Source organism: Manacus vitellinus, unplaced genomic scaffold (assembly GCF_001715985.3).
Source record: "Manacus vitellinus isolate BGI_N305 unplaced genomic scaffold, ASM171598v3 scaffold_24_pilon, whole genome shotgun sequence".
Taxonomy (NCBI): domain Eukaryota; kingdom Metazoa; phylum Chordata; class Aves; order Passeriformes; family Pipridae; genus Manacus; species Manacus vitellinus.
Window position 1 is genome coordinate 6,283,783 of NW_021939798.1, and position 22,772 is coordinate 6,306,554.

Here is a 22,772-nt window from a genome sequence, read left to right on the forward strand (position 1 = left end):
TCAGAAGAGAAGAGGGACCCTGTAGGGGTCAGGATTGGGCGCCAGAGCTTCTAGGGACAGATTTGGGGTGACCTGGTCCCTGGCAGGTGCCCCTGGGCTCGGTGTGTCCCCCAGCACAGAGGAGGGAGGGAGCGGCCCCGCAGCAGCAGCAGTTTGGGCAGGCACAGGCAGCCGCGCAGCCGTGCGCTGCCCCTCCTTCCCAACGCCGGCTCCCTGCTGTGGAAAAGGCCGTTTTTCTCCCCAAAACAGCTCCCTCGTGGGACAGGCGGTGTGTTGCTCCCTCTCCCCGGCAGAAGCGAAACCCTATCCCCGTCCTCAGCGCTCCGCTTGGGTTTCTCAGGGCTATTTCAGGCACTTGGCTCCTCTGCCTCTCCAGCGTTTCCACTGCCTCTCTCCATCTTTTTTTCCGCTCCTCCGCTGCCGTCGCCTCCCCGTGCCCCCGCCGAGTGTCCTCCCCGCGGCCCCGCCGCCGCGGCTGCTCCCCGATATGGGCCACCAAGGCGGATTATTGCCATCGCTAATCTGCATTCGCCCTCCTCCCGGTCCTCCCCTGCTCCTCCCTTCTCCAAATCGCTGCTGCACGGCGCCGGTGTGCGGTGCCGCACGGGCGGACCGGCCACCCTGGAATGGCCAGCGCCGGGAGAGCCACCGAGCCGGGACTGCCGTGAGTAGGGGGCTGTGGTGGCCGGGTGCTGGCCGGGGTGTCCGTGCGGCGGGGAGGCCTGGCGTGGCTCTCCGGCCGCTGTCAACTGGCTGCGTCCTCCTTGGATTGTTTATCTTTTTCCATCCCTGCCCTTCCCGTGTCCTTCGGCGGCAGCGGGAGCCGGGAAGCCCGTCCGCGGTGGGTCGGATCTGCTGGGGTTGATCCCCTGTGGGTCATACCCTGCGTGGCCTCTGCTCAGTAGGGAGATGGCGATGGAGAACGGGCACACGGCGGGACAGAGGGGACAGCAGGTCAACGGTGAGGTCAGCGGTACCCCCCGGCTCCGGGGGATGGGGGATCCCCTGCTCCGGGACACGACAGCACCTGACGGCAGCAGGACAGAGGTGATGGCAGCGGGCTGGGAGTCGGGACCAGCGCTGGGTGACGAGGATGGGACCCCCGGGGGGGCCCCACAGCGAACAGGGCAGCAGGAGGAAGCCCTGATGACCGAGCTCTCAGAGCTGGTGCAGAAGGTGGTGAAGAGCAGCAGCTGGTGGGAACGGCACGGCGTGGACATCAGCATCCTTGCCTGCAGCTTCCTCCTGCTCCCGGCAGGTAACTCAGCTCAGCCGCCCCAAATTACAGCCAGGGGGTCCTGGGGGGGTCACACTGCCTCCTCATGACTGTTGCACTGCTGGGAGCCTGTTAGCACTTATTAAGGCTGTAATAAAGCTGCAATAACCCCTTCACTCCTTGACATGGGGCACCCTGACCCCAATAGAAGCCACAGTGGGTGACGATGACACCCAGGGTACACCCTGGAGTGAGAGGTTGGTGGCACCTGGGGTACAGCCTGGGGTGAGAGGATGGTGACACCTGGGATACAGAGGGGTTGGATGGGCACAGTGCAGGAGAGCGAGTCGTGTGACCCCGTGCCCAGCCATGGGACAGGGAAACCCTGGTGGTTTTGGTAGCAGTGACCACCAAAAGTGGTGTGTGCAGGGAGACACAGCTGAGCAGGGGGTCTCCAGTGGCATGTTTGGAAAGCTGGGACCTTCCCTTGCTTTTGAACTCCTGGGGATGCTGAAATCCTGGCAGTCTCATGTCACCAGTGGGATCCCAGCCAGAGCTGTGGGGTGGGATCTGGCACCAGCAGCACCCAGTGCCATCGCAGCTGGAAGTGTCTAAACCTTCAGTGTGATGGCCTGAGGGCAGTGAGGAGGCAAACTCCCTGGCTTGGGTGATGTAAATACCTGTCATCATGGCTGAAGAACAGGTTTAGGGCAATGGCATGTTTGGGTGCAGCAACACCTCCAGCCTGGCTCAGAGGGCTGCAGGACATGTCCGTGGCCGAGCTCCTGCCCGGCTGGTTTCTCCACAGGGTTCCTGTGCCTGCGGTCAGCCCAGACCATCCCTTTCCTGGCGGGTGTCCTCACCCTCGGCGTGGTGCATCACACCCTGACCGTCAAGGGCAGCCACCTGGCCAGCCACAACGCCTTGACCGAGTCCAAATCCTGGGGCAAAGTGTGGGCCATCTTCTTCATTGAGGTGAGTGGGGCTGGGGGGCGTGGGTGGCAGCCCCCCAGAAATACCCCATCAGCACCTTACCATATTGGGGAATGGTGGGAGTGGTTTCTAGTGCTTAACTCCAAAAAAGGTCCATTTCCAGATGGGTTTGGAACCCGTGGGGTGCAGAACATCTCCCCTGGGTTCCTCTCCCACAGGCCCAAGCCTGGCAGCGCCCAGCCCTGGCACCATGACTGTAAGCACCACCTCTCCTTTCTCTTCCTGCCCAGCTCTGCTCAGCTTTCACAGTCGAGCAGGCCACCTACAACCACGTGAAGATCCACCACGGCTACACCAACGTCATCGGCCTTGGGGACTCCAGCACCTGGAAACTTCCTTTCCTGAACCGCTACGTCTACATGTTCATTGCCCCTCTCGCAGTGCCCGTCCTGACCCCTCTGGTTGCACTTGGTACGTGTCCCAGCCACCCTGGGACAGGGTGCAGGGAGCTTGTGACTGTCCAGGTCTCACCCCACCCAAGGGTCCTGCTTGCTTTGGAGGCATCACATTAACTACATCAGCCCCTGGCAGGACAGGACACCAGTCTGCAGCAAAGGCAGGAGATGCTGCACTTGCCCTGGGGCAGCATCTGCTGCATCTCCTTTCTGCTGATGCTCAGAAAACATTTCGCCTTTCCCTATGTTGGATGTTGAAAGCTCTGGAAAAAGCCACTATGAGCCTGAAGCACTCAAAATTTGCTGTCCTTTAACTCAGACCCTCTGCCATTGTGGGGTTCAGTGTCACACGTGGGTCTCAGGATGGTCAGAGCATTGCACGGGGTGTGTTTGGTGGCTGCGTGTGGGGTGGAGGGCGTGGGGGCTGGGATGCAAAGAGCTCAGGCTGGCAAAGTGGTGTCTCTGGGGAAATAATGGTGCCAGGAAATGATCAGAGAGAAGAGCTCAGAAAGCAGTAAGAGCCTGAGGAAACCCAGCCCTCTGGGCTGCACAACCCAGCTCTGGGCAGTGCCGAAAGCACAGACAATGACTTGACAAGTTGAAAGAAATGAAGATGCATCTGAATCCCTGATGTGATGATGCACAGCTGGATCAGCTGCCCTGAGGAGGCTCTGGGACCCAGCCCCAAAAAACAGCAGGTCTATGGGATTTGGGCCAACCTGGAGGATGGGGAAAGGGAGATGATGGGACAGGTTGTAGGGTTATTGGCACACTGGGCAGCCTGGCTGCTGGTGTAGCAGTGGGGCAGGGAAGCATCAGCACCTCTCCCATGTGCTGCCTCTTCTTCCTTGTGCAGATTTGTTGAGGAATGTGGAGTGGAAAGCAGCTCTCCGGACTCTCTGCTGCATGTTCCTGGGTTTTTACTGCCATTACTGGCTGCTGCTCCACGTCTCAGGCTTCCAGTCACCGTGGTCTGCCCTGCTCTGCATGCTGCTCACCCGCTCCCTCCTGGCACATCCCTACATCCACGTCAACATATTCCAGGTAGAGACCTGAAGCTCTAAGACATCTCAACAGTGCTGCAGACAGGCCAGTGACCACCCAGTGCTGGTGACATAGCCTCAGCTGTCACCTCCCTTGTGCTGATGTTGTCACTGGGAGGATCAGGCTGGTGGTGCTGGGTGGGAAGCGGTGGTCCTGGGAGAACATCAGGCCATGTGGGTGTGAAGTACAGGAGGGTGATGTTGTCTGCAGTGGCTTTCAGGACTGGGAGGGTTGGTGTGTTTGCAGGTGTTGGTGCAGGTGGTGTTACAGGTCCTGGGATAGGAAGAGGCCCATGGCTCAAAGTGTGGGCGAGTTGGGGGAACAGAGCCTGGGAGCTCCTTGGTGTCCATGGACAGACAAGCACGGGATGGAGTGACTTTAGGGACAAACCCAGCTCTGGGGTTTGCAGTCAAACCTCAAAATGTGGCTCAGCCTGGCCCACGCACTGCCAGGGCTGCCATTGGCTCTGCTGGGAAGAGTCTGGGGAGGTGACGGGTGCCACAGGGTCCCCATCCCGCCTGTCCCGCAGCACATCGGCCTCCCCATGTTCGCGGCCGATCGCAAACCCAAGCGGATCCACCTCATGAGCCTGGGTGTCCTCAACCTGCCCCGCAACGCCCTCCTCGACTGGTCCTTCGGCCACTCGCTCATCAGCTGCCACGTGGAGCATCACCTCTTCCCCAGCCTCTCCGACAACATGTGCCTGAAGGTGAGGCAGGCCTGCAGGGTGGCCGAGAGTGCTGGGAGGTGACACGGGGACGAGACCACCCACCTCCCCACCACCTCCTCTCCCTGCTGCCAGACCTCTCTGCGCTGCATTCCCCCTGTTCTAGAGACCTCTCATTGCTTTTTGGCAGCCCCTAACTGACCTCCCTCCATCCCATTCCTGTTTCTCCTGGGTTTCTGCTCCTTGCTCCTTCTTCTGGTCCCAGTTCCAGCCCGAAGCAGCCTTCCAGCAGTCCAGGATCCTCCCAGCTCTTCTGCTGGGAAAGTATCCCAAGTGTTGCGCAGTCTGATTTTTGGTTCAGCCAGCATCCAGGCAAACATCCTGTAATTTTGGTCATGCCCTTACTTGTTGCTCTGAGGTGTGGAGTGTGTTCTAAAGGGACTCTGAGCACTTCCTCGGCTTGAGGGGATCTCAAGACAGGTCCGTGTCCTTCAGCACGGGATGGCCACTTGTTTAATGCTGTGCCCTTATTTTCAGTGCCCTTTGCTTGAGCTCACGGGGCTGGCAGGACCTGTCTCCCACACAGACATGTTGCAGAGAAGGGGATAATTATGTAGTGGCACCTCCCAGCCCCGCTGCCGAGCCAGCTGTGTGGGCACATGGGATAACTACGGGTGTGAGTGCCGAGCATGCGTGGCTGGCTCTCATTAGGGCACCTCTCCTAATTCAGAGCCCTACAAAGGCATTTTGCCAAGGTGAACTCCCTGTGTTGCTGCAACTGGAAACCACCTTCCTCTTAATTTTCATGGCAAAGGTGTTATGGCTTGGTGCTGCCTTCTCCAGCCATGCTTTGGGCACGTGGGATGGGTTTTCTGGGCTCCTTTTGGGGTGCCTCAGGCTGGGAACATTGTCCAAACACCAGGGTATCCCACACAGAGGTGATGTTGCCTTTTCTTTTGCAGATCAAGCCCATTGTCTCCCAGTACCTGAAGCAGAAGAAGCTGCCCTACAACGAGGACACCTACGGCTCCAGGCTCCGGCTCTTCCTCCAGAGATACGAGGAGCTGATGGTCCACGCTCCCCCCATCACGGACCTGGTGGGCATCCAGTGAGGGCTGCAGGACTCGGGGGGCTGCTTCCCACAGGGACTTGCAGCAGGGATGGTTTTAGCAGGACTGGGGCTGCACAGACCAACACTTCCACAAAGCCATCGTGTGGGAAACGTCCCTCCCTGATGTCTTGCTTTTGGCTAGAAAACAGTGCACAGAGACACTGCAGGAGAGCCAGGCGGTGCAACACCGGGGACAGAGGGATCAGGGTCCCCTCACAGTTATTCCCAGCCAGGGCTTAGTTTTATCCACTCTGCTTTCACGCTTGGGGAGAGGAACCCCCCCCCTCTGTGAGAGATGCAGCACTGTGTCCAGGACATCCAGGACTGACAACCACCAGGATCTGTAGGATGGAGCTGCCACTGTGTGGCTGGGGCTCAGGGAAGGGATGGATGGTGGGGAGGGGGTTGTGTCACTGCTGCTTGTGCTTTGCTTGACTTTGGGCTAAATCAGTCCCTTTTAGGAACAATGGTTTGGCAAATTCAGCCTTAACACTTTGAGGTGGATTTTCTTTATTATGTTTTGTTGCTGTAACAAGTCATACAGGTATTCCATGGTGCCTGGGGTGGGGCTGGGGGAAAGGCCCTCACCCCATGGGGGTTGTCTGTATTGAGGTGCTGGAGCTGACTCCAGAATTGGTCATTCCTATTGCAGGGGAATAACCTGTTGGATGCAGGTAGATGTCCAGGGCTTGGGAGACTTTCCCTGTTTAGGGAGGGTGAACTCTGCCCACAGCACTGCTGCCAGGGGCTGGGATGCTCACATGGCTGGTTCTAACCCCCTCTGGGTTGCTGTGTCTGGCTTTACCAGGGTGCTCTGCTGTCCCAGACCTGCAAGACCGATGACAAAGTTCAGCCCAGCGTCATGGTGGGGAGCTCGTAGCAGAAAGGGCAGCTGGCCAAAGTGGGACCAGTGTGGCTTTGCTCTGAGCCTGGGGCTTTGCTCCCTGATTTGGGCTGTTCTCTCATCTGGGCTGGACCCCGACAGCCTCACAGCCGGGATTTATAAGGCTCCCTGTTGCACATGTGTCCCAAGGCACAGGGATGCTCTGCCCTGTTCCTGGCCCATGGCAGGGTGATGTTTGCAGCAGGCAGTCCATGGTGTTTTCCCTCCTGTGGGCACCACATGCCCCCTTCTCCACCACCAAGTGCAGGGACATCCTCAGACCCACCAGGAAAGTGTTCCTGTGTGGCCACTGTGACTTGGAGCCAGAGTTGGTGTGGCCATGGTGTGTCCCTGTGTAACAGATACAGACTTTTGGCCGGGAAAACTGGCCCTGGATCCATCCAGTGTGACCCCTTTGGCATCAGAAATGGGGCATTACTGATTTGTCCTGGGCTGGGGCCCAGGACGTGCTGATGCCCTGGGCTAGTGACATTGCCACCTCTATCTGGCCCCATGTGGGTTCATTGATCCAGGATATTGTGAAACATCCAAAGGGTAAATTCCCCTTTAGGCAGGGGTTAGGCTGGGTCTGTAGGTGGGGAGAAATCTTAGGAGGGTTGGATGAACCAAATGGCCCAAGAGTTCCTGTGGGTCGCTCAGGGGTGGCAGAGACCCTCCCCAGAGCTGCCCTTCTGCCCTGTGATTAATCTCTTAACTGAGCATCAGAGCTCAATTAAGGTCAATGTGCCAAGTTAAGGTGTTCCTGGCTCCAGCCACGGGCTGAGTGAGCATTAGAGGTGCTTTCGGTTCAGGCGGGGTAATCTCAGCCTCACGTGCTCCCGCTTGTGGGCACAAAATGCTCTTTATCCTCTCCTGCTGGAAAGAGATCCATCCCAAAATGTTTCCAAGCATTGGTCGGAGCAGCAGCCCTTTTCCCAGCTGGACTCCGTGGGTGTTGTTTAACGCAGTGCCATCTAAAGGCAAGTGCTCGCAGGTCCTTCAGCCAGCGGGAGGCGACTTGTGGTTTGGGAAATACGTGGATTATTCCTTGTCAGAAGTGGCGGATACAGAAGTTAATGAGGGAAAGGGAGAATTCTGGGGGGAAAAAAAAGAGTATTCTGACCCGTAATCAGACACACACCCCCCCAAATTTAAACTGAACTGTTTCTGTGGATGACATCTATGGTGATATTTGGAGCCTCTCTGGGCAGTGGGTTGGTGATTGCTGTGCTTGGAGCCGGCGGAAATCCTGGTCCTTGCCCCAAATCCCCCGAGGGAGTGGGAGCAGATGGAGGCACAGGGCCAGCTGCCGTTCTCAGCATGCCTTTGCAGAAAGCCATCAACCAATTTCCAAGACCATGAGAGAGAGCGTGTGGGTTTTATGACCCGTATTACAACCAGCTTCCAGCTGTAAACTCCTCTCGCTCTTAATTGCATTTAAAAAGCCCTGTCAATGCTCGCCTGCGTGCCCTGGCATCTGTCCAGCTCTTAAACGTCTCCCAGACCCGCTGAGATGGTTTTCCTGACCAGGATGGGGTGATGCTCATGCACGGGAGGTGGGAGTTGTTGCACTTGAACCGTGCTGTGATGGGGATTAAGGAGGAAATAAAGCAGGGCCCGTGGTGGAGGCTGGATTTTGCCGCTGTCTCCAGCACTAGTGTTTTATCCTTTATCGAGGGGGTGCAATGGGTTTCTCCCAGCAAGGGGCAGGAGGAGGCTCTGCAGGGGGATGGTTAAAATCGGTTTCCCCCGGCAGACCTCGGCAGTTGATCTCTTTGAGGGAATAAAGGGACGCCGGCAATTAACCCCCGCGGGGATGATGATGATGATGCGGGAGCGGGACGGGTACCGCGGAGGCCTCACCATAGAGAGCAGCGGCGCGAACGGTCGCGGCACGGCCGCGCCGCGGCCGCGCTTCCGCCCTCTCTTATTGGTACCACTCACTTCCGGGCAGCCGCGGAGGGGACAGCGCGCCGCCATTGGCTGGGGGCGTGGGCACGCGGCGGCGGAATGGGCGGGCGTTATTGCTAATAAAAGTGTGCTGTCCCGACTCACGATTGCTGTGGCGAAATGAGGGGCGGCGGCCGAGGCGGCATGAGGGGCGGGGCTTGGCGGCCGGGCTCCGGCGCTGGGCCTGTGGGGACACGTGTTGGGAGCGGGCCGGGCACCGGGAAGCCAGAGAACCGGCGCCGGGGGGCTGCGACAGCCGTGTCCCGCGAGGCCCCTGCTCCAGCCTTGCGGCGAGTGAGGGCCGCGGACCCCTCTGGGACCGCGCGCGCGCGGCCCCTCCGCGAGCTCGGGTTAGGAGGTCTTCAGTGCTGCATGCTTCCGATGGCATTGACACCCCCCGACTCCTCGACCCCGGCCTGGCCGTAAGCGCCGAGGACTGCCGCCCTGCCTCGAGGCATTTCCGCCTCCCCGGGCCGGTACATAAAGGCCCGGCCGCTGCTCTGCGGCGTCGGGTGATGGCAGCGGGACGAGCCCCGCTCGGGTCTGGGTGCCGGGCTCCGTGGGAAGGGCTGTGCTGGCCCTGGCAGGTGGCAGTCTTGTGTGCCTCACGCCTTCCCTGTCGTTTCTCCCCTGCAGGCTGTCGGCAGGTGGCTGTCCTCGCCCGCCCCGGCGCCGCGGGTCTGCGTGGTGGGCAGCGGCCCCGCCGGCTTCTACACGGCTCAGCACATCCTCAAGGTACCGGGGTGAGGGCCGGGATCTGCAGCTGAGGGAGGGAGCTGGTGGTGCCTGGCTCTCAGGGAGCTGGGGGGGTGGTTTGGTGGGGTCCTGGCCCTGCCCCAGCCTGGTCTGTGTTGTTGGACTGCTCAGGGCAGCCCAGACCCCACAGCATCCTTCTGGGCCCTTTGGCTGGAGCTGCCTCCATCCCTGCCCTGACCCTGGGCCGTCCTCACCAGACCCACGTTGGTTGCTGCGAGTTCAACCCAAGTGATTTTTCTAGAATCTAATAAGCAGCAGGGATCTGCCTCGCCGGGAGGTGTTGTCATCCAGCAGGAGTGACATTAACCATGTGTTAAAAGCGGATGTGTGGGACCTGCTCTCCTCCCTCATCCTCACCCAGCTGAATTAAGACAATTGGGTGATGCTTTACCTGGTGTCAGTGCTCTGGGCGGTCAGGTCTGCTGGGAAATGAGACCTGAGCACAGCACTGGGCTGCTGGCACCCACCAGAGATGCAGCAGCTTAACCCCGTCATTAAACCGTGCTGTGTTGTCTCTGGTACGTGTTGGAAAATAGCTGTTACTAAGCCTCAGGGACAAATTTCAGGGCTGCTTAATCTCCGGGAAGAGGCTGACTCAAAATACAAGATAACAAAAGCCCTGCAGCCAAACATCTGTCTAAAGCTCCGACCCTGATGTGACTCGTCCCCGGGGGATCTCAGGGCATGGGCATCTCTGCTGGGGGCTGGCAGATGTCTGGAAGGTTCCCCAGCACTCAGGGTGCTGCACTGGGTGCTTCCCACGTGGCGTGGGGGCTCTTTTGATCAGCCCCCTCTGGGTACTGGACAGCCACCAGGTTAGTGTGGAAGAGGAGGTGGGTAGGGCAATGGAGCCCTCACGAGATGTACTTGATGGTGGTTGGGGTCACTCTGCCACACACCTTGGGATCCGAGCTGGCAGTAACAAGCACACCATCATCCTGTGCATGGAAAAGTCTGGAAGAGGCTTTGGGATTTCTGGCTGTGGGATTGTGGTGCAGCCCTCCCTCCTGCCCCACGTTTCCCCCAGCAGCAGATGAATATTACTGGGTTCCTGTGACCTCTCTGTCCTCATCCCATAACTGTGACTTTCTTCTCCCACAGCACCACGGCGGGGCCCAGGTGGACATCTACGAGAAGCTGCCCGTTCCCTTTGGGCTCGTCCGTTTTGGGGTGGCCCCAGACCACCCCGAAGTGAAGGTTGGTGCTCCCTCCCCTTGCCCATGTGATGACAGTGGTGGGTGCAGGTGAGGCAGTCGCTGTCCCCAGGCTGTGGTGTGGAGCTGTCACACTTGGAGAGGTCCAGATCTCCGTGCTGAGGCCTTGGCCTGGTGATATGGGATGCCTGGGATATCTGGCATCTGGACAGCAGGTCAAAAACAGTGGCTTGTGATAGGAAGTGCTGCCCCCAGTGCTGGTCAGCCTGGCCTAGAGCAAGGCCAGGGAAAACCTGGATGGGCTTCTTTGTACCTGGATGCTATGCCAGCAGGATCTTGCCTGCTCATTGCTGCTGCTGTTTGCCCTTCCTTAATCTGTACTTGTTCTGGGAACACACAGATCTGCTGTTAGGGGTGGTGGAACTGGGCTGTAGGTGCTCACCTGGGCAAGGAAAAGTTAAGCCAAGGATTTCACAGCCATTTTCCTTTACCTGGCAGTGAGTTGTACTCAGAGGTACCTGCTGTGTCTGACCTGGGGTGGAGGTGGTTGGAGGGGTGGGACACAGGAGATCCAGACATGGGAGATCCAGACACAGCAATATCTTGCAGTGGTTTGCTCTAATCCCTGGAGATCCAAGACCAAAATGCCTGGACCCCTTTGGGCTGAGAGAGGCAGAGTGGACCTAACAGATGTGTGCTTGGGTCTGTGGTATCTGTCCTGTCTCCAGGCTGAATCCAGCTGGAGCTGCAGGAGGAGAAGTGGTGGTTTTGCTGGGTAGCCCAAATTACTCAGAAGAAAAGGCTCTGGATGCCATCTTGCCCTCATCCTTTCTTGAGGAAGTGGTTTTTGGGAAGGGTTGAGATGAGAGGCTGGCGGGCAGCACCCTGGATGGAAGGTGGAGCTGGTGGGGCTCCCTTGCAAACCTCACCTTTGGGAAGGAGTTTTCCCCTGCAGTGGGGTTTATTCCAAAGGGCTGAAGGCACTGAAGGGCTCCTGTCCTCCCCAGGCGGGTGTAAAAAATGGATTTTCCTTTCCGAAGAGGGCAGTGCAGAGAGTGCCAAGTCAGAGCTGTGCTTATCTCCCTGTGACTTATCTTTGGCTGTTGGGAGATAAGAGTCTCAGAATAACCAACCGAGGCGGGGAGAAGCATCTCAAGGCTGGGAGGGGATGGGAACGGGGATCTCCTGTCAGCAGCAGGCCTTGGCCCCGGCTGTGGCTTGGACATAACTCCAGGTCCTCTGATCTTTGCAGAATGTGATCAACACCTTCACGCAGACGGCGCACTCGGGGCGCTGTGCCTACTACGGGAATGTCACTGTGGGCAGGGACGTCACGGTGCCGGAGCTGCGGCAGGCGTACCACGCCGTGGTGCTGGTGGGTACCTGGGCTGCCTCGGCGTCCCAGAAATCACAGAGGAGGTCTGCAGGTCCCCGCTGGCATCTTGGGAAGAGGGTTTGCGTTTCTGGGTGTCTTATTAGCATGGGAGGCTCTTCCCAGCTTCGGGACAGCTCAGATGCTCCAAGGCTTGTCCGAAGCCTTGCAGGGAGCACGTGCTAGAGAGTGGCATCAAGTGCAGGTCTCTGAAACCTCTTCCCTGTGCCGGCCAATGCCTGTTTCAGCCCAGCATGGATTTGTTCCTCCTGCTCAGTCCTCATCTTGTCGTGCTCTGCTTTGCCCCAGGGAGGTCAACTTTGGCCCTGGAGCCCAGGGGGATGGGATGGATGAAGCCCCTGTGCCTGGGCTGTGTGCCTGGGCTGTGTTCAGCCCTTCCACTGACTATCCCAGTCTTTGGGAAGGGTTGGCAGCCATCCAGTGTCCCCAGCAGCAGCTGGATTTGTGTTTTGGTGTCGGACCCTGCACACAGTGACATCTCTGACTGTGTCTGCTCCCTCCCCAGAGTTATGGTGCTGAAGACAACCGAGTCCTGGGGATCCCAGGGGAGAACCTCTCCGGTGTGTATTCAGCCCGAGCATTTGTGGGCTGGTACAACGGGCTGCCTGAGAACCGGGACGTGAGTACAGCCGTGTGCTTCCCTGCCCTTCCTCCCATCCTTCCTCCCATCCCAGCAGACATTCAGCTCCAGATTAAGTCCTGAAAGGCCTGCAATTGGAAAAGATTAGCAGGAACCACGTTAAATCCTTCTTAGATGGTAGAAATGTGAACAATTTGCACATCAGTGAGAGCGGATTAGCTGGCTCTGTACGTTGGCAGCATATTTTGGCTGGGCCAGATGGGAACCTGGAGGGGTGATGCTCTGCATCCTGAGGAGGCTTTTTGGCCAAGACACCTCCTGCTCCCAGAGATGGCATTGCAGGAAGAGTGGGGAGAGGGATCAGCTGGAAGCATCTGTGTTTCTGTGTCTGGTGTGGAGTTTCCCCATCTGCATCGCCTCTGTTTGGAGCAAAGAGGGGTGGAAGGGAATTTGGATGGTGGGAGCAGGTCTGAGGGGCTGTACATCATGGAGACTGTGTGGATTCGCTCACGGCTGGGTCTTTCTCTCCCCAAGCTGAAGCCTGACCTGAGCTGTGAGACGGCGCTGATTCTGGGCCATGGCAACGTGGCACTGGACGTTGCCCGGATCCTCCTGTCCCCACTGCAACTCCTCAGGGTGAGTGACGGGTGCTCTGCACCATGAAGGCAACCCAGGGCCCAAATCCTCTCCCTGCTGGAGTTCCCACCCATCTCAGCAAAACCTCACACTCCTCTGTCTTTGGGATCTTTCCCAGGGAAGGCTGTTGCCTCTCGGGTGCAACCATGGATTCACAATCTGTAGGGGAGTGATCCAAGGCTGTGACTTTGCCTTGGATAATGCTGCAGAGCTCTCTGGATTGCTCTGCTGGTATCCAAAAAGTTGGAAATTGAGCTTCATCCCTTCCTTTTCTATGAGAGGCAAAGGAAGAGACACTTTCCCTCTTCCACCAACAAGCTAGAAGCTTCTCTTGGGATATGTTTTTTTTCTACTGCAGCTGAGGGCAGCAGCCTTGTTTTTACTGGTGGCACTGGGCATACTGGTGTCTGGTCCAAGCTGGTGGACCTCTCCCCTACAGACAGCTGGGAGCTGGTGTGCACCAGCTGCTCCACAGAGCTGCTGCCCCAGATGTTGGCAGCAAAGGTTTTCCCTCCTGGAGAAATGCCACGAGGTTTGTTACATCTGTGCAACAACTGCCTGTATTAATACCTAAATTAAGTTTAAACACTCCCCCCCCAAACTTGAAGGCACTGGAACCAGTGGCTGAAGCCAGCTGGGATGTGGCACTGGGAATGACTGCCATGGTGGACAGACACTTTTCCTTTTAAGAAAATTGGTCTGGAATGGTTTATCCTGGTGTCCCTCCCATCATATTTTCTCTGGAAAAGATCTTGTAATCTAGATACACACGCACACATAATTGAAACAGAGCACAGGGTTGCTGCAAGGTGCCAGTGCCAGGTGAGCCCTGGCCATGCTTGTGCTTGTGCTGGAGCTGCCTGGGGCAAGCAGGTGGTGATTTGAGCTGTGGTTTGCAGCAGGTTTCATCCACAGCCTGTATGCCTGGGAAGTCACCCAACAGCATCTGCAGGCACCTCAGAATCAAGATCACTGGAAGGCTTTGCTCTGTTAGCCCCAAGGTGAACCTGCCTGGGTGGATCCCCCGAGGCAGTCTCACGGGGTGCTGGCTCGTTACCTCTGGTGCATTATGGCCTCGGAAAGAACATTCAGTGATGAGGGACCAGCTGTGCAAATAGCTCTGTGCAAAGGGCGATGACTTGTTTTCTGTCCTCTCCCAGGCTCTCTGCATGCATAGCCAGCTTTTCTGCTGATTTTTCACCTTCAGAGGCTGTGCCTTCCCCCCAGCTCCCTCCAGATCTGCCCTCATCCCTCTCTCCCGAATCTGTTTTGCAGAAGACAGACATCACTGACAGCTCCCTGGCAGCTCTTGCCTGCAGCAAGGTGAAGCGTGTCTGGCTGGTTGGGAGGAGGGGACCTCTCCAAGTTGCTTTCACTATCAAGGTGAGGCTGGAGGTGCTGCAGGGCAGCTGTTTCCCAGTGTTAAGCCCCAGACTGCCCATCCCAGTTGGGGAGAGGTGGTTTGGGGGTGGGAGTGGAACCCAGGCATCTTCCTTCCTGCACTCATTCCCTGGCTTCCAGCCCAGAGTGCTGGGGAAGGGGGCCTGAGGCTGTTGGGTGACCTCCCTCTTCTGGAGGTAACATCTTCCTGCCTGCAATTCCCAGGAGCTGCGGGAGATGATAAACCTTCCTGGTGCCAGAGCTGTCCTGGACCCTGCTGACTTCACAGGCCTCGAAAATGCTGTTAAAGGTGAGGGAAGTGTGCCATGCTCCTCCAGGCAGGGACTCAGCTTGGCAGACAAGCATCCAGGAGTGATCTGGAGATGTTCAGGGTGTACATCAGAGAATCTCTTGTCTTGTGCTTAATACCTGGCACATAAATGCTTGGTGACCATGGTGTGTCTCATTCTCAGAGTGCTAGGAGGCACCAGGAGAAGGGAACAGCTTGTTTCTGTCTTTGTGCAGCCACTCTGCTGCATGGGAACAGTGCTTACCCTCTGAGTGATGAGGGCATGAGGTTCAGGAGGGCTGAGGGGACTTTGCAGAGGAGATCGCAAGGCTGTTGATTTAAGAGCTTCCTGTAGAGCTAAAAGGAAATCACTGAGTTCAAGGGTGTCCAGAGACCTGCTCTTCTCCACAGGCTGCTGCCTCTGAGCACCAGCAAGACAGGAAAATTGCAGGATTTGATTTGTGTGTCCCACTGGCCTCAAGCCTCAGGGGCTCTCCTGGTCACTTTGACTTGAAGTTTGTCATCTCAAAGGCGTTGGACTCCCATCAACGTGACAGACTCACAAACTGAGACTGCCTTGACGTGGCCTTGGCTCTGTGCTGTGTCCCGAGGGGCTTTTGCTGACTCCTGTCGTGAAGATCTCTCTTTTTCCTCTTAGATGCTCCCAGGCCCAGGAAGCGACTGACTGAGCTGATGATCAAAACAGCCCTGGAGAAGCCCAGGGAGAAGCCAGTGGAGGCACAGGCAGCAGCCTCCCGGGAGTGGGGGCTGAAGTTCCAGCGCAGCCCCCAGGAAGTGCTGCCCACCCCTGATGGGAAGAGGGCGAGGGGCGTCCGCATGGCCCTGACCCGCCTGGAGGTACGGGCTCAGGGGGGCTGGCATGTCCCTGGGAGGCTGCAGGGATGGAGCAGGACACTGTTGCATCCCTCAGCAGTCTCTCCAAAGACAGCTTTGTGTTCCTGTCTGGTTGGAGTGGCTGCTGGCAGGCTCTGGGGGAATCTTGGTACCACCAAGAGCTTTTCCCCTTCCAAAGGGAACAGCAGAACAGCCTTTAGCAAATACCCAGGGATCAAAGATGCCAAAGAGGACTTGAGCAGACTGCTGTTCTGCAGGGGTGACTGTGGGGATCAGCAGCCTCTTCCCCCTTCTCTCAGGGCTCAGGTGACTCTGCCAGAGCCATCCCCACTGGAGAGGTGGAGGAGCTGGAGTGTGGGCTGGTGCTCAGCAGCATCGGGTACCGGAGCCTGCCGCTGGACCCGGCCGTGCCCTTCGACACCCGGCGTGGCATCATCCCCAACAGCTCGGGCAGAGTGGAGGGTGTCCCAGGTCTGTATCCGCAGGGATTGGCGTGGGGCATGTCGAGTGCAGCTGGTGGGTTGGGGGCTTTGGGGTTGGAAGCTCCGTTCACCAAGGGCAGGGATACAAGGCGGTTGCACACCTTGGAGAGTGGAAACTGGGGAAATGAGCTGCCTCTATCAGGGGTTAAGAGCTGGCCCATCCCCAGCTCGTGTTAGGGGTGTCTGGTTTAGCACAGGGGTGTTTTACTGGGCCTTGTATCCTGTTACTGAAGCGACACAGCCCATATGGCTGCTTAGAGCTCGTCTGCAGGTACACAAAGTGCTGTGACAGCACCATCCAAGGGTCTGTTCCCACCGCCAAGGTGGGGAACAGGACAAGGACTTGCAGCCAGGAGGGTCCATTGCTGGCCACGTGCTGACCTGAGCCTGGCTGCTCCATGTGCCCTTGCAGGTCTGTACTGCAGCGGGTGGGTGAAGAGAGGACCCACGGGTGTGATCATCACCACCATGAATGACAGCTTTGACACTGCCCAGTCTGTGCTGGAGGATCTCCAAGGGGGTGTGCTGGACATGTCCCCCTCCAGAGAAGGCTTTAGGGCCGTGGAGAGCATCCTGCGCAGCCGAGGTCAGTGTGGGGCAGCCAGCAGGAAGGTACAGTGCAGCCAAACTGCTCCTGGATCTGGGTATCCTGGGGCAGTGAGTCTTGTGAGCCACTTACAGGAGCAGAGTCTGAACCATGGGAAGTGTTTTGCTGCTGTTTCAATATTCCAAAGCCCAGGGAGAGCAGGACTTGAATTCCCTCAAACCGTGTCATTGCTAAGGTTAATGACCACTTTCTGGGAAGGGCCATTAAAAGCAGCACAGACCTTGGGTAAAATGTCACTGTCAGCTGCCGAGACAGTGAGCTATTGCTCTTGAGTGGTTTTCCTAGTAATCCTTCCAAGCAAGTTAAAGGAAAGATTAAAATGCCCATGAGAGTAATTTGCTGTAGCTGTGTTTAAAGACATTCAATTAAAGTGTGTGTGTGTGTGTTTTGCCTCTTAAACTGGCTGAGGTTTAACAGTGAACTGGAAGCATTTTGTCCCCTGAGGTGGTTCCATGCTCGCTGTTGTTACGGCTTGCAAAGGTCTGACTGATCCAAGTTGACTGGAACCTACCATCCCTCTCCTCCCAGCATTAGAAATTACTTCTCCTTTGTGAGGTTGAGGTCACAAAAGGGCAGGTTTGCTGGCACATCAGCTCTCTGCCAATGGGGAGGTGAGGCTGAGCTTGTATTCACCTGGTTAAGTTCTCTCTCCCATCTGTCGCTGTCACCCCAGGGGTCCGTCCCGTTTCCTTCTCGGACTGGGAGAAGATCGATGCTGCTGAAGTGGCAAGAGGCAAAGCTGCTGGCAAACCCCGGGAGAAGATCGTGGATCCTGCGGAGATGCTGCGGCTGATCGGTCACTAGGGCAGCAGTGGTGGGAACGTGGCACTGCTCCAGTGGAGCCGTCCTGGGGCAACACCAGCGGGTCGTGAGCAGAGCCTGGGAGCACAGGGCTTGTGCCCAGGGCTGGTGGCCGCTCTGGAGAGGTGTGTGACACTGAGGCCTCTCTGGTACGATGAACTCTGGGTTCCCAAAGTGAATGTCCTCAAGACATGAGGCTGCTGGCTGCCCCTGCGTCCCTGCAGCGGGGCTGCCATTCCTGGGGGTGATTCTTGTTGTTTGAGTCCTTAATGAATCATGCAGTGCAGGTGAGGGGAGGTGTGTGTGCACCTAGAGGAGTCCTGCCAGCCTCTTTCCCCACAGCAAGTCACATGGAGACGTTTCCCTGTGTCATGGTGCCTCCCCTTTAAGCCACAAGCCAAATGGCTTCATTGCCTTGTAATTCGTGCCAGAGCAGGCATCTTTTAATGATAATTGTTTTTTAAATAAACCCTTCCATTGAAGCCAAATTGGACCTCCTGCTTGAGTCTGGCTTCTTTGTGACTGCCTTAACCTGAGAACAGCTAGCCCAGCACTGCAGCTGCTGTGACATGTCCCAAGGCAAGGCAGCTCCACACAGGGAGGGACCAGGTGCCCTCCACTAGTTGTGAGCTCTGTGCAGGCAGAAAAGGGCATTAATTTGCTTTCTGCCTCCTACTGTTAAACCCCAACAGAGCCTGGGTTCTATCCTATGGGGTGGATTGGGATAACAAGCATGTAATTGCCTTGTTCCGGATCATGAGGGATCCTGTGTCCATCAGTACCTGCCAGCGCTGACTGGTGCAAGCAGTGCCTTGAGCCCTTTCACTCTATTCACTGGTGGGGTTATTTTTTTGGCCTGTGTGTTTTGAAGCTTATTAAATGCTTCTCTTAGCCCAGATTGACTACGGTGACGGTGTCAGGTTTTAAGCCAGATTACAAGCCGTGAGCTGTAATCTCCTCTTTATCCGTGGCGCAGGGGCAGCGTCAGCGGGGCCCCCTTGCCTGGCTGTCCCCAACCCCCCCGTGCTCCCTGCCAGAGTGCTGCAGGATTGCAACCCCTCCTCTCTGACCTGTGTAAATGATGACAGCAGCAGTGGCTCTGTGGTGGAGGCAGAGGGAAAATTGAGCCAGGGCAGCCAACGGTGGTTTGTCCACACTCAACCTCCATCTCAGCCCAGCCCTCTCCCATGGCAGAGGACTTGCCCACAGGGCACTGTATTTCCACCCCATTGCTGTCCCAGCCTTAAGGAAGGGAGGTCTCTGACTTCTATTTTTGCCTCTTTTTCTCCTATCCTTTTCTATTTAAATCTCATTTGCAAGCTCATTAAGAAACTCGGGAAATGTGATACTGGGAACTCGTACGCAAACGAGCAATAAAGCTTTTGTGGAGCAGCTGCTTGTGTGATGTGGCTCTCCTTACGTCTCATGGCTGATGCAGCCTTAATGCTGAACTCTTGAGCGGGAGATTACATCAGCTCTGTGTTTTGAGGTGAATCAGAGCTTTGGGAAGGGGGTGTGGAGGTGAGGAGGCTGCACTCAGTGCAGGGAGCAGCCATTTGGGTTGAAATGTGATGGTGAAGGGGTTGTTGTGGCTTCATCAAATCTGAAGGTTTTGGGAAGAGATGAGCCAGCTCTTCCCGAGGGTTTTCTTCCACATTGCCTTGAATGTTGATGTCAGGGTGCTTTTGTAGCTGTGGTAAAGGCCACGGTGCTCCTGCTGAGCAGAGCGAGCGGCTGCTCCCAAACTGAGGATGCTTCAGGGTAGTTTTTGGGCTGTGATAACAGATTAAGGGGAGCGTCTGTCCTTGCTGAGCTCAGTGACCTTGCTCAACCCTGAACTTGGCCAAGGCCCTGGGGTTAATGCTGATCTGTGGGAAAGCCATGGGATGATGAAGGTCAGTGAAGGGCAGGGATGGGGGACTGAGCCTCATGGGCAGAGGAGGGATCACTGCGATCATGTAAATCCTTATTCAATACCTCCAGCTCCCCCTTCCTCTGCTGCCTGTGCCCCCAGGCCGCAGCCATGTGTCCCCATCCCTGCCCCTGCTTTCCATCCTTCTCGAGAGAGACCGGGATGTGTCCGGTTTTGCCTGGAAGGTCCTTGTCCCCGGCCCGTGTCGTTAGGTGGCGCTGGGAGGCCGTACCGGGGAGTGGAGAGGCTGAGCGGGGATGGAGGGGTGACCTGGCATCTCTGGGGCTGAGGCGTCCCAGCTCTCCTGCTGCCTCCCCGGGCTCTGGGCAGTCGGGGGGTGGGTGGTCCTCGCAGGCTCCCGTTCTCATTCGGGTTCTGCTTTTAGGCATGAATAACCTCGTGTTTGCTCCAGGTCTGTCCCCACCGCGGTGGTCTGAGGGGAGAGGGGGGCACCCCTGCCAGGCAGCCACCCCCTCGCCCTCTGCTCTCCTGAGCTGCCAGAGGAGCAGCTCCAAGGCCGTTTTCCGACGCAGGTAAGGAGCTGTGAGTGACACTCGACTCCTGTTGGAAAGAGGCCTGAAACGCTGGAAGTTGTCGCTGCCAGCTCTTCACGTGGACTGCCCTGCTTGGATGAGTTATGGCTCGGCTTAGCTTTAATGAGGCTGCACAAAGCTGGTGGAGGTCAGCATCTGGTGAGTGATGGCCTCGAGAGTGGCTGGACGTGGCTGCACGGTCCTTCCCTGTGGCTCCCTGCCCCACATTCTCCTTGCTGTCTGTGTGCTGCTCTGCAAGGCAGCCAGGCTGGATATGGGGCAGAGAACTCCTCATCGCCGGGGTGATGGCACAGGTTCAGTTGGGTCTTTGCAACCTCCTCTTGCTGCTTTGCACTGCTGTGCCTTGGTTTCCCTGGTCTGAAGACTCTTCGCTGCCCTGAGACTTGTAATCCTGGGGAGACAGGTCTGAGACACCCCAGAAGTTCCTGTTGAGGCTGCATTTTCCAATTACTCCCAGAAGACAAGTGCAGAGCTCCCGCTGGCTTTGCTAGTAGGCTGCTTGATGAACTTGGCCTTTTCCAACGATCGTTCAGAGTCCATGAAGTGGGAGGTTTCCTGTGCTCTGGAATAAGGGAAAAAAACAGCTTGAGTTGGATCTCTGGCCCGGCAGTGAGGAGCTGTGTTGCTGTTTAAAAGCCAGCTCACGCGACCAGAAAAATGGTTGAAAAGGCTTTTCCGCAGCGTGCCTAATACACGATTTTCCAGCCCCGTCCCCGGAGCCGGAGCGGCGCAGAGGCGGTGTCCGGCTTTACACCGTCCCCTCGCCGCATGAATCACCGAATTGCGGCACCCGCTGCCGGGGGCCGGGGCGAGTCCGTCTGCGCCGGGGCTTCTCCGGGAACAGATGGCTCCGGAGAGTGCTGACTTCAGCGTGTTGGCTGAGCACGGCATCGGCCCCTGCCTCTGCCCACCCTCGCCACTTGCTCTCCCGGGCATGTCTTCTCACACTTCATGTGCTCTTCCCTCCAGATCCATCCCCAGCCTCAGGCAGGGATGGAGAACAGGTTGAGGTACCAACCTCTGGGTCACTGGAGTGGGTTATGAGCCCTACTGTGCCCAGGGAGCCACTTCCCTCCTGACATAACATCACCCTTTCACCCCAAGTAGCATCCTTGGCTCCAGATCCACCAGAGGCTCTTGGTTTCCACTCCAAGTCTTGGAGATCCAACCTTCCCAGGGTTCTGCACTCATCAAAGTCTGGCTGGTGGTCAGAGGATTGTGCTGCGTCAGGCAGTGGTGCTGTAAGTCCAGAGGTTTTCCCTCTGCTTGGGATTAATTACTTTGGAAATTGGGGCTGCATGAGCCCAAGGTCAAGAGAGGAGCAGAGGTGAAGGAGATGTAAACTCCCAGCAGCTACTTCCAGGAGTTATTTAGGGATATGACGGCAGCAAATAAAGTTGTTGGAGGGCGATGGAAAGAAGCAACTTCCTCCCTTCTTGGGAAATTTCCATTTCCAGCAGCTTTGTCTGCCTCATCCCCAGCCTCTGGGGCAGCCCTGCAGGCACACATCACCCCAAGGGGAGGAATTATCCCTGCAGGGATGAAACCATTCCTGTTTATTTTTGTTCCTTAATTACTCTGAGGGTAGGACATGGTGGCAGCAGAGTGGAGCTGTGCCAGACTGGAGCTGTGCCTGATCTGTGCCAGGTAGGTACTACCCATAGCACCATCCCCGTGGTCTCTGTCCTACCCTTCTCCCTGCTCTGCTCTGTGCCTCGATTGCTTTTATGGCTGCTGGGATCCAAGATATGGGCCAGCTCTGTGTGGTTGTTTAAGCACCAAATTCCTGAATTCCCCATGGGATGGAGGACACAGGGGAGGTGGGGATGGTGGGGTGGCCCTGGGAGTCACAGAGTGGGAGAAGGTGATCTACACCTGTGTTTACTCCTTAAGTGAGACCCAGAGGGACAGGTGGGTGCCCAGGAGTACGAGCAGCTGGGCTCAGACCTTCATGATTTTTGGCCAGACTTCTTGGGAAGAGGAGGTTAGCAATCAACAGACAGGACAGGGATGGATGCAAGACTAGTACAGGAATAGGAATGGGTGTAAGCCAAATCTCAGGAGTCGCAAGTGTCACCTGCAAGACTCAGCTCTGGCAGAGGGACCTGAGGGCCTGGTGCTGTGTTTGTCCTGTCTGACGTCAGATGCCATTATCGAGATGCAGGTGCCTGTGGGAACAGACCAAGCAGGCTGTGTCACCCAGATGCCACCCTGCCTTTCCAGGGACAGCTCTGGATTTGTGCTGGCAGTGCACAGATGCAGGTCCTCTCCTTCCCAAAGTCCTAGTTTAGGATGCACGTGGGTTAAAAACCCTCAGCTGATTTTTCTCCTACAAACAGGAGGCTGACGTTGGGGCACGCCCTGAAGGGCTGGTGTTGGCCTGGATGGGTTTGTGCAAAGCTGGACTAACATCAGGCTCCCAACACGGCCCTTCCACACCCCCTTTGCTCCCCTGGCCTGGCTGCCAGCAGGCTCTTCCCTGCAGGAGGTGGCTGCACACCAGGAGCTGTCGGAGCGCGGCGCCTTGCGTTTATCAACCTGCTCACAGAGCCTCCTGCAAGAGAAGATGCCAGAGAAAGGTAACGAGGCGATGGAGAAGCTGGCTGAGCTCCCTTTGGTCTGGGCTGTGCTGTGTTTGAGGGACCAGCTGGGATGCTGAGGGTCCCTCCCTGGGGCACTATTGCAGCCGTGGGAAGGAGGAGGATGAAGATGGGAAAGGCAACTTTGTGCCCGTGTTATCTCCATCCAGCCCAGAAAGCCGGGCAAAGAGGGCACAGCATCCCCAGAGAGGGTGGTACTGAGGGGCTGGGGAAGTCAGAGGAAAAGTCCAGTTGCATCTCCTTGGGGTTGTGGGCTTCATCTTGAGGTGCCATTGGTGCTTCTGTTTCAAACTGGACCTTTGTAGCCATCAGGGTATCTATTTTTTTAAATGTAAAAAGGACTTTAGGTGTTTAAATGCACAAATAAGGTATTTGGATGACTGCAGAACAGCCTCCACAAGCTGCATGGTGTCTGGTGGCCCAGACCCAGCAGCAGGTTGGATCTGGGGATTTGCTGCATTTTACCCCAGAAAAATGTTGTGGGTTTTGGTTTTTAAGACACTGAAGGACTTTG

At 57.0% G+C, this 22,772-nt stretch overlaps 2 protein-coding genes across 4 annotated transcripts; both read left to right on the plus strand.

The window, feature by feature from the left end:
• Positions 1–475: 475 nt before the first annotated feature.
• FADS6 (fatty acid desaturase 6) lies at positions 476–5,916 on the plus strand. Of its 3 annotated transcripts, none has more exons than XM_018073126.2 (7): positions 476–664; positions 903–1,258; positions 2,025–2,191; positions 2,440–2,620; positions 3,461–3,648; positions 4,178–4,357; positions 5,278–5,916. In XM_018073126.2, exons 1-7 carry the CDS (start codon positions 627–629, stop codon positions 5,425–5,427), a joined length of 1,260 nt encoding a protein of 419 aa, XP_017928615.1. In that variant the 5' UTR covers positions 476–626; the 3' UTR covers positions 5,428–5,916. The 3 variants fall into 3 exon arrangements, with proteins under 3 accessions (XP_017928615.1, XP_017928617.1, XP_017928616.1); XM_018073127.2 differs by having other exon boundaries at positions 612–664; positions 906–1,258; XM_018073128.2 differs by lacking the exon at positions 4,178–4,357.
• A 2,463-nt stretch (positions 5,917–8,379) lies between these two features.
• On the plus strand, positions 8,380–18,584 carry FDXR (ferredoxin reductase). Its single transcript, XM_029960079.1, has 12 exons — positions 8,380–8,553; positions 8,896–8,994; positions 10,117–10,212; positions 11,422–11,544; positions 12,068–12,181; positions 12,677–12,778; positions 14,054–14,161; positions 14,384–14,468; positions 15,106–15,305; positions 15,602–15,773; positions 16,197–16,370; positions 17,065–18,584. The coding sequence occupies exons 1-12, from the start codon at positions 8,380–8,382 to the stop codon at positions 17,193–17,195; spliced, it is 1,578 nt and encodes a 525-aa protein (XP_029815939.1). The 3' UTR covers positions 17,196–18,584.
• Positions 18,585–22,772: the final 4,188 nt, after the last annotated feature.

Coding starts and splice junctions, on each gene's coding strand:
- FADS6 (XM_018073126.2), top strand. CDS start 627: ATGGCCAGCGCCGGGAGAGCCACCGAGCCGGGACTGCC. Junction 2,192..2,439: donor GGGCCATCTTCTTCATTGAG/GTGAGTGGGGCT, acceptor CTTCCTGCCCAG/CTCTGCTCAGCTTTCACAGT. Junction 2,621..3,460: donor GACCCCTCTGGTTGCACTTG/GTACGTGTCCCA, acceptor TTCCTTGTGCAG/ATTTGTTGAGGAATGTGGAG.
- FDXR (XM_029960079.1), top strand. CDS start 8,380: ATGAGGGGCGGCGGCCGAGGCGGCATGAGGGGCGGGGCTTGGCGGCCG. Junction 8,554..8,895: donor CTGCTCCAGCCTTGCGGCGA/GTGAGGGCCGCG, acceptor TCTCCCCTGCAG/GCTGTCGGCAGGTGGCTGTC. Junction 16,371..17,064: donor GAGCATCCTGCGCAGCCGAG/GTCAGTGTGGGG, acceptor CTGTCACCCCAG/GGGTCCGTCCCGTTTCCTTC.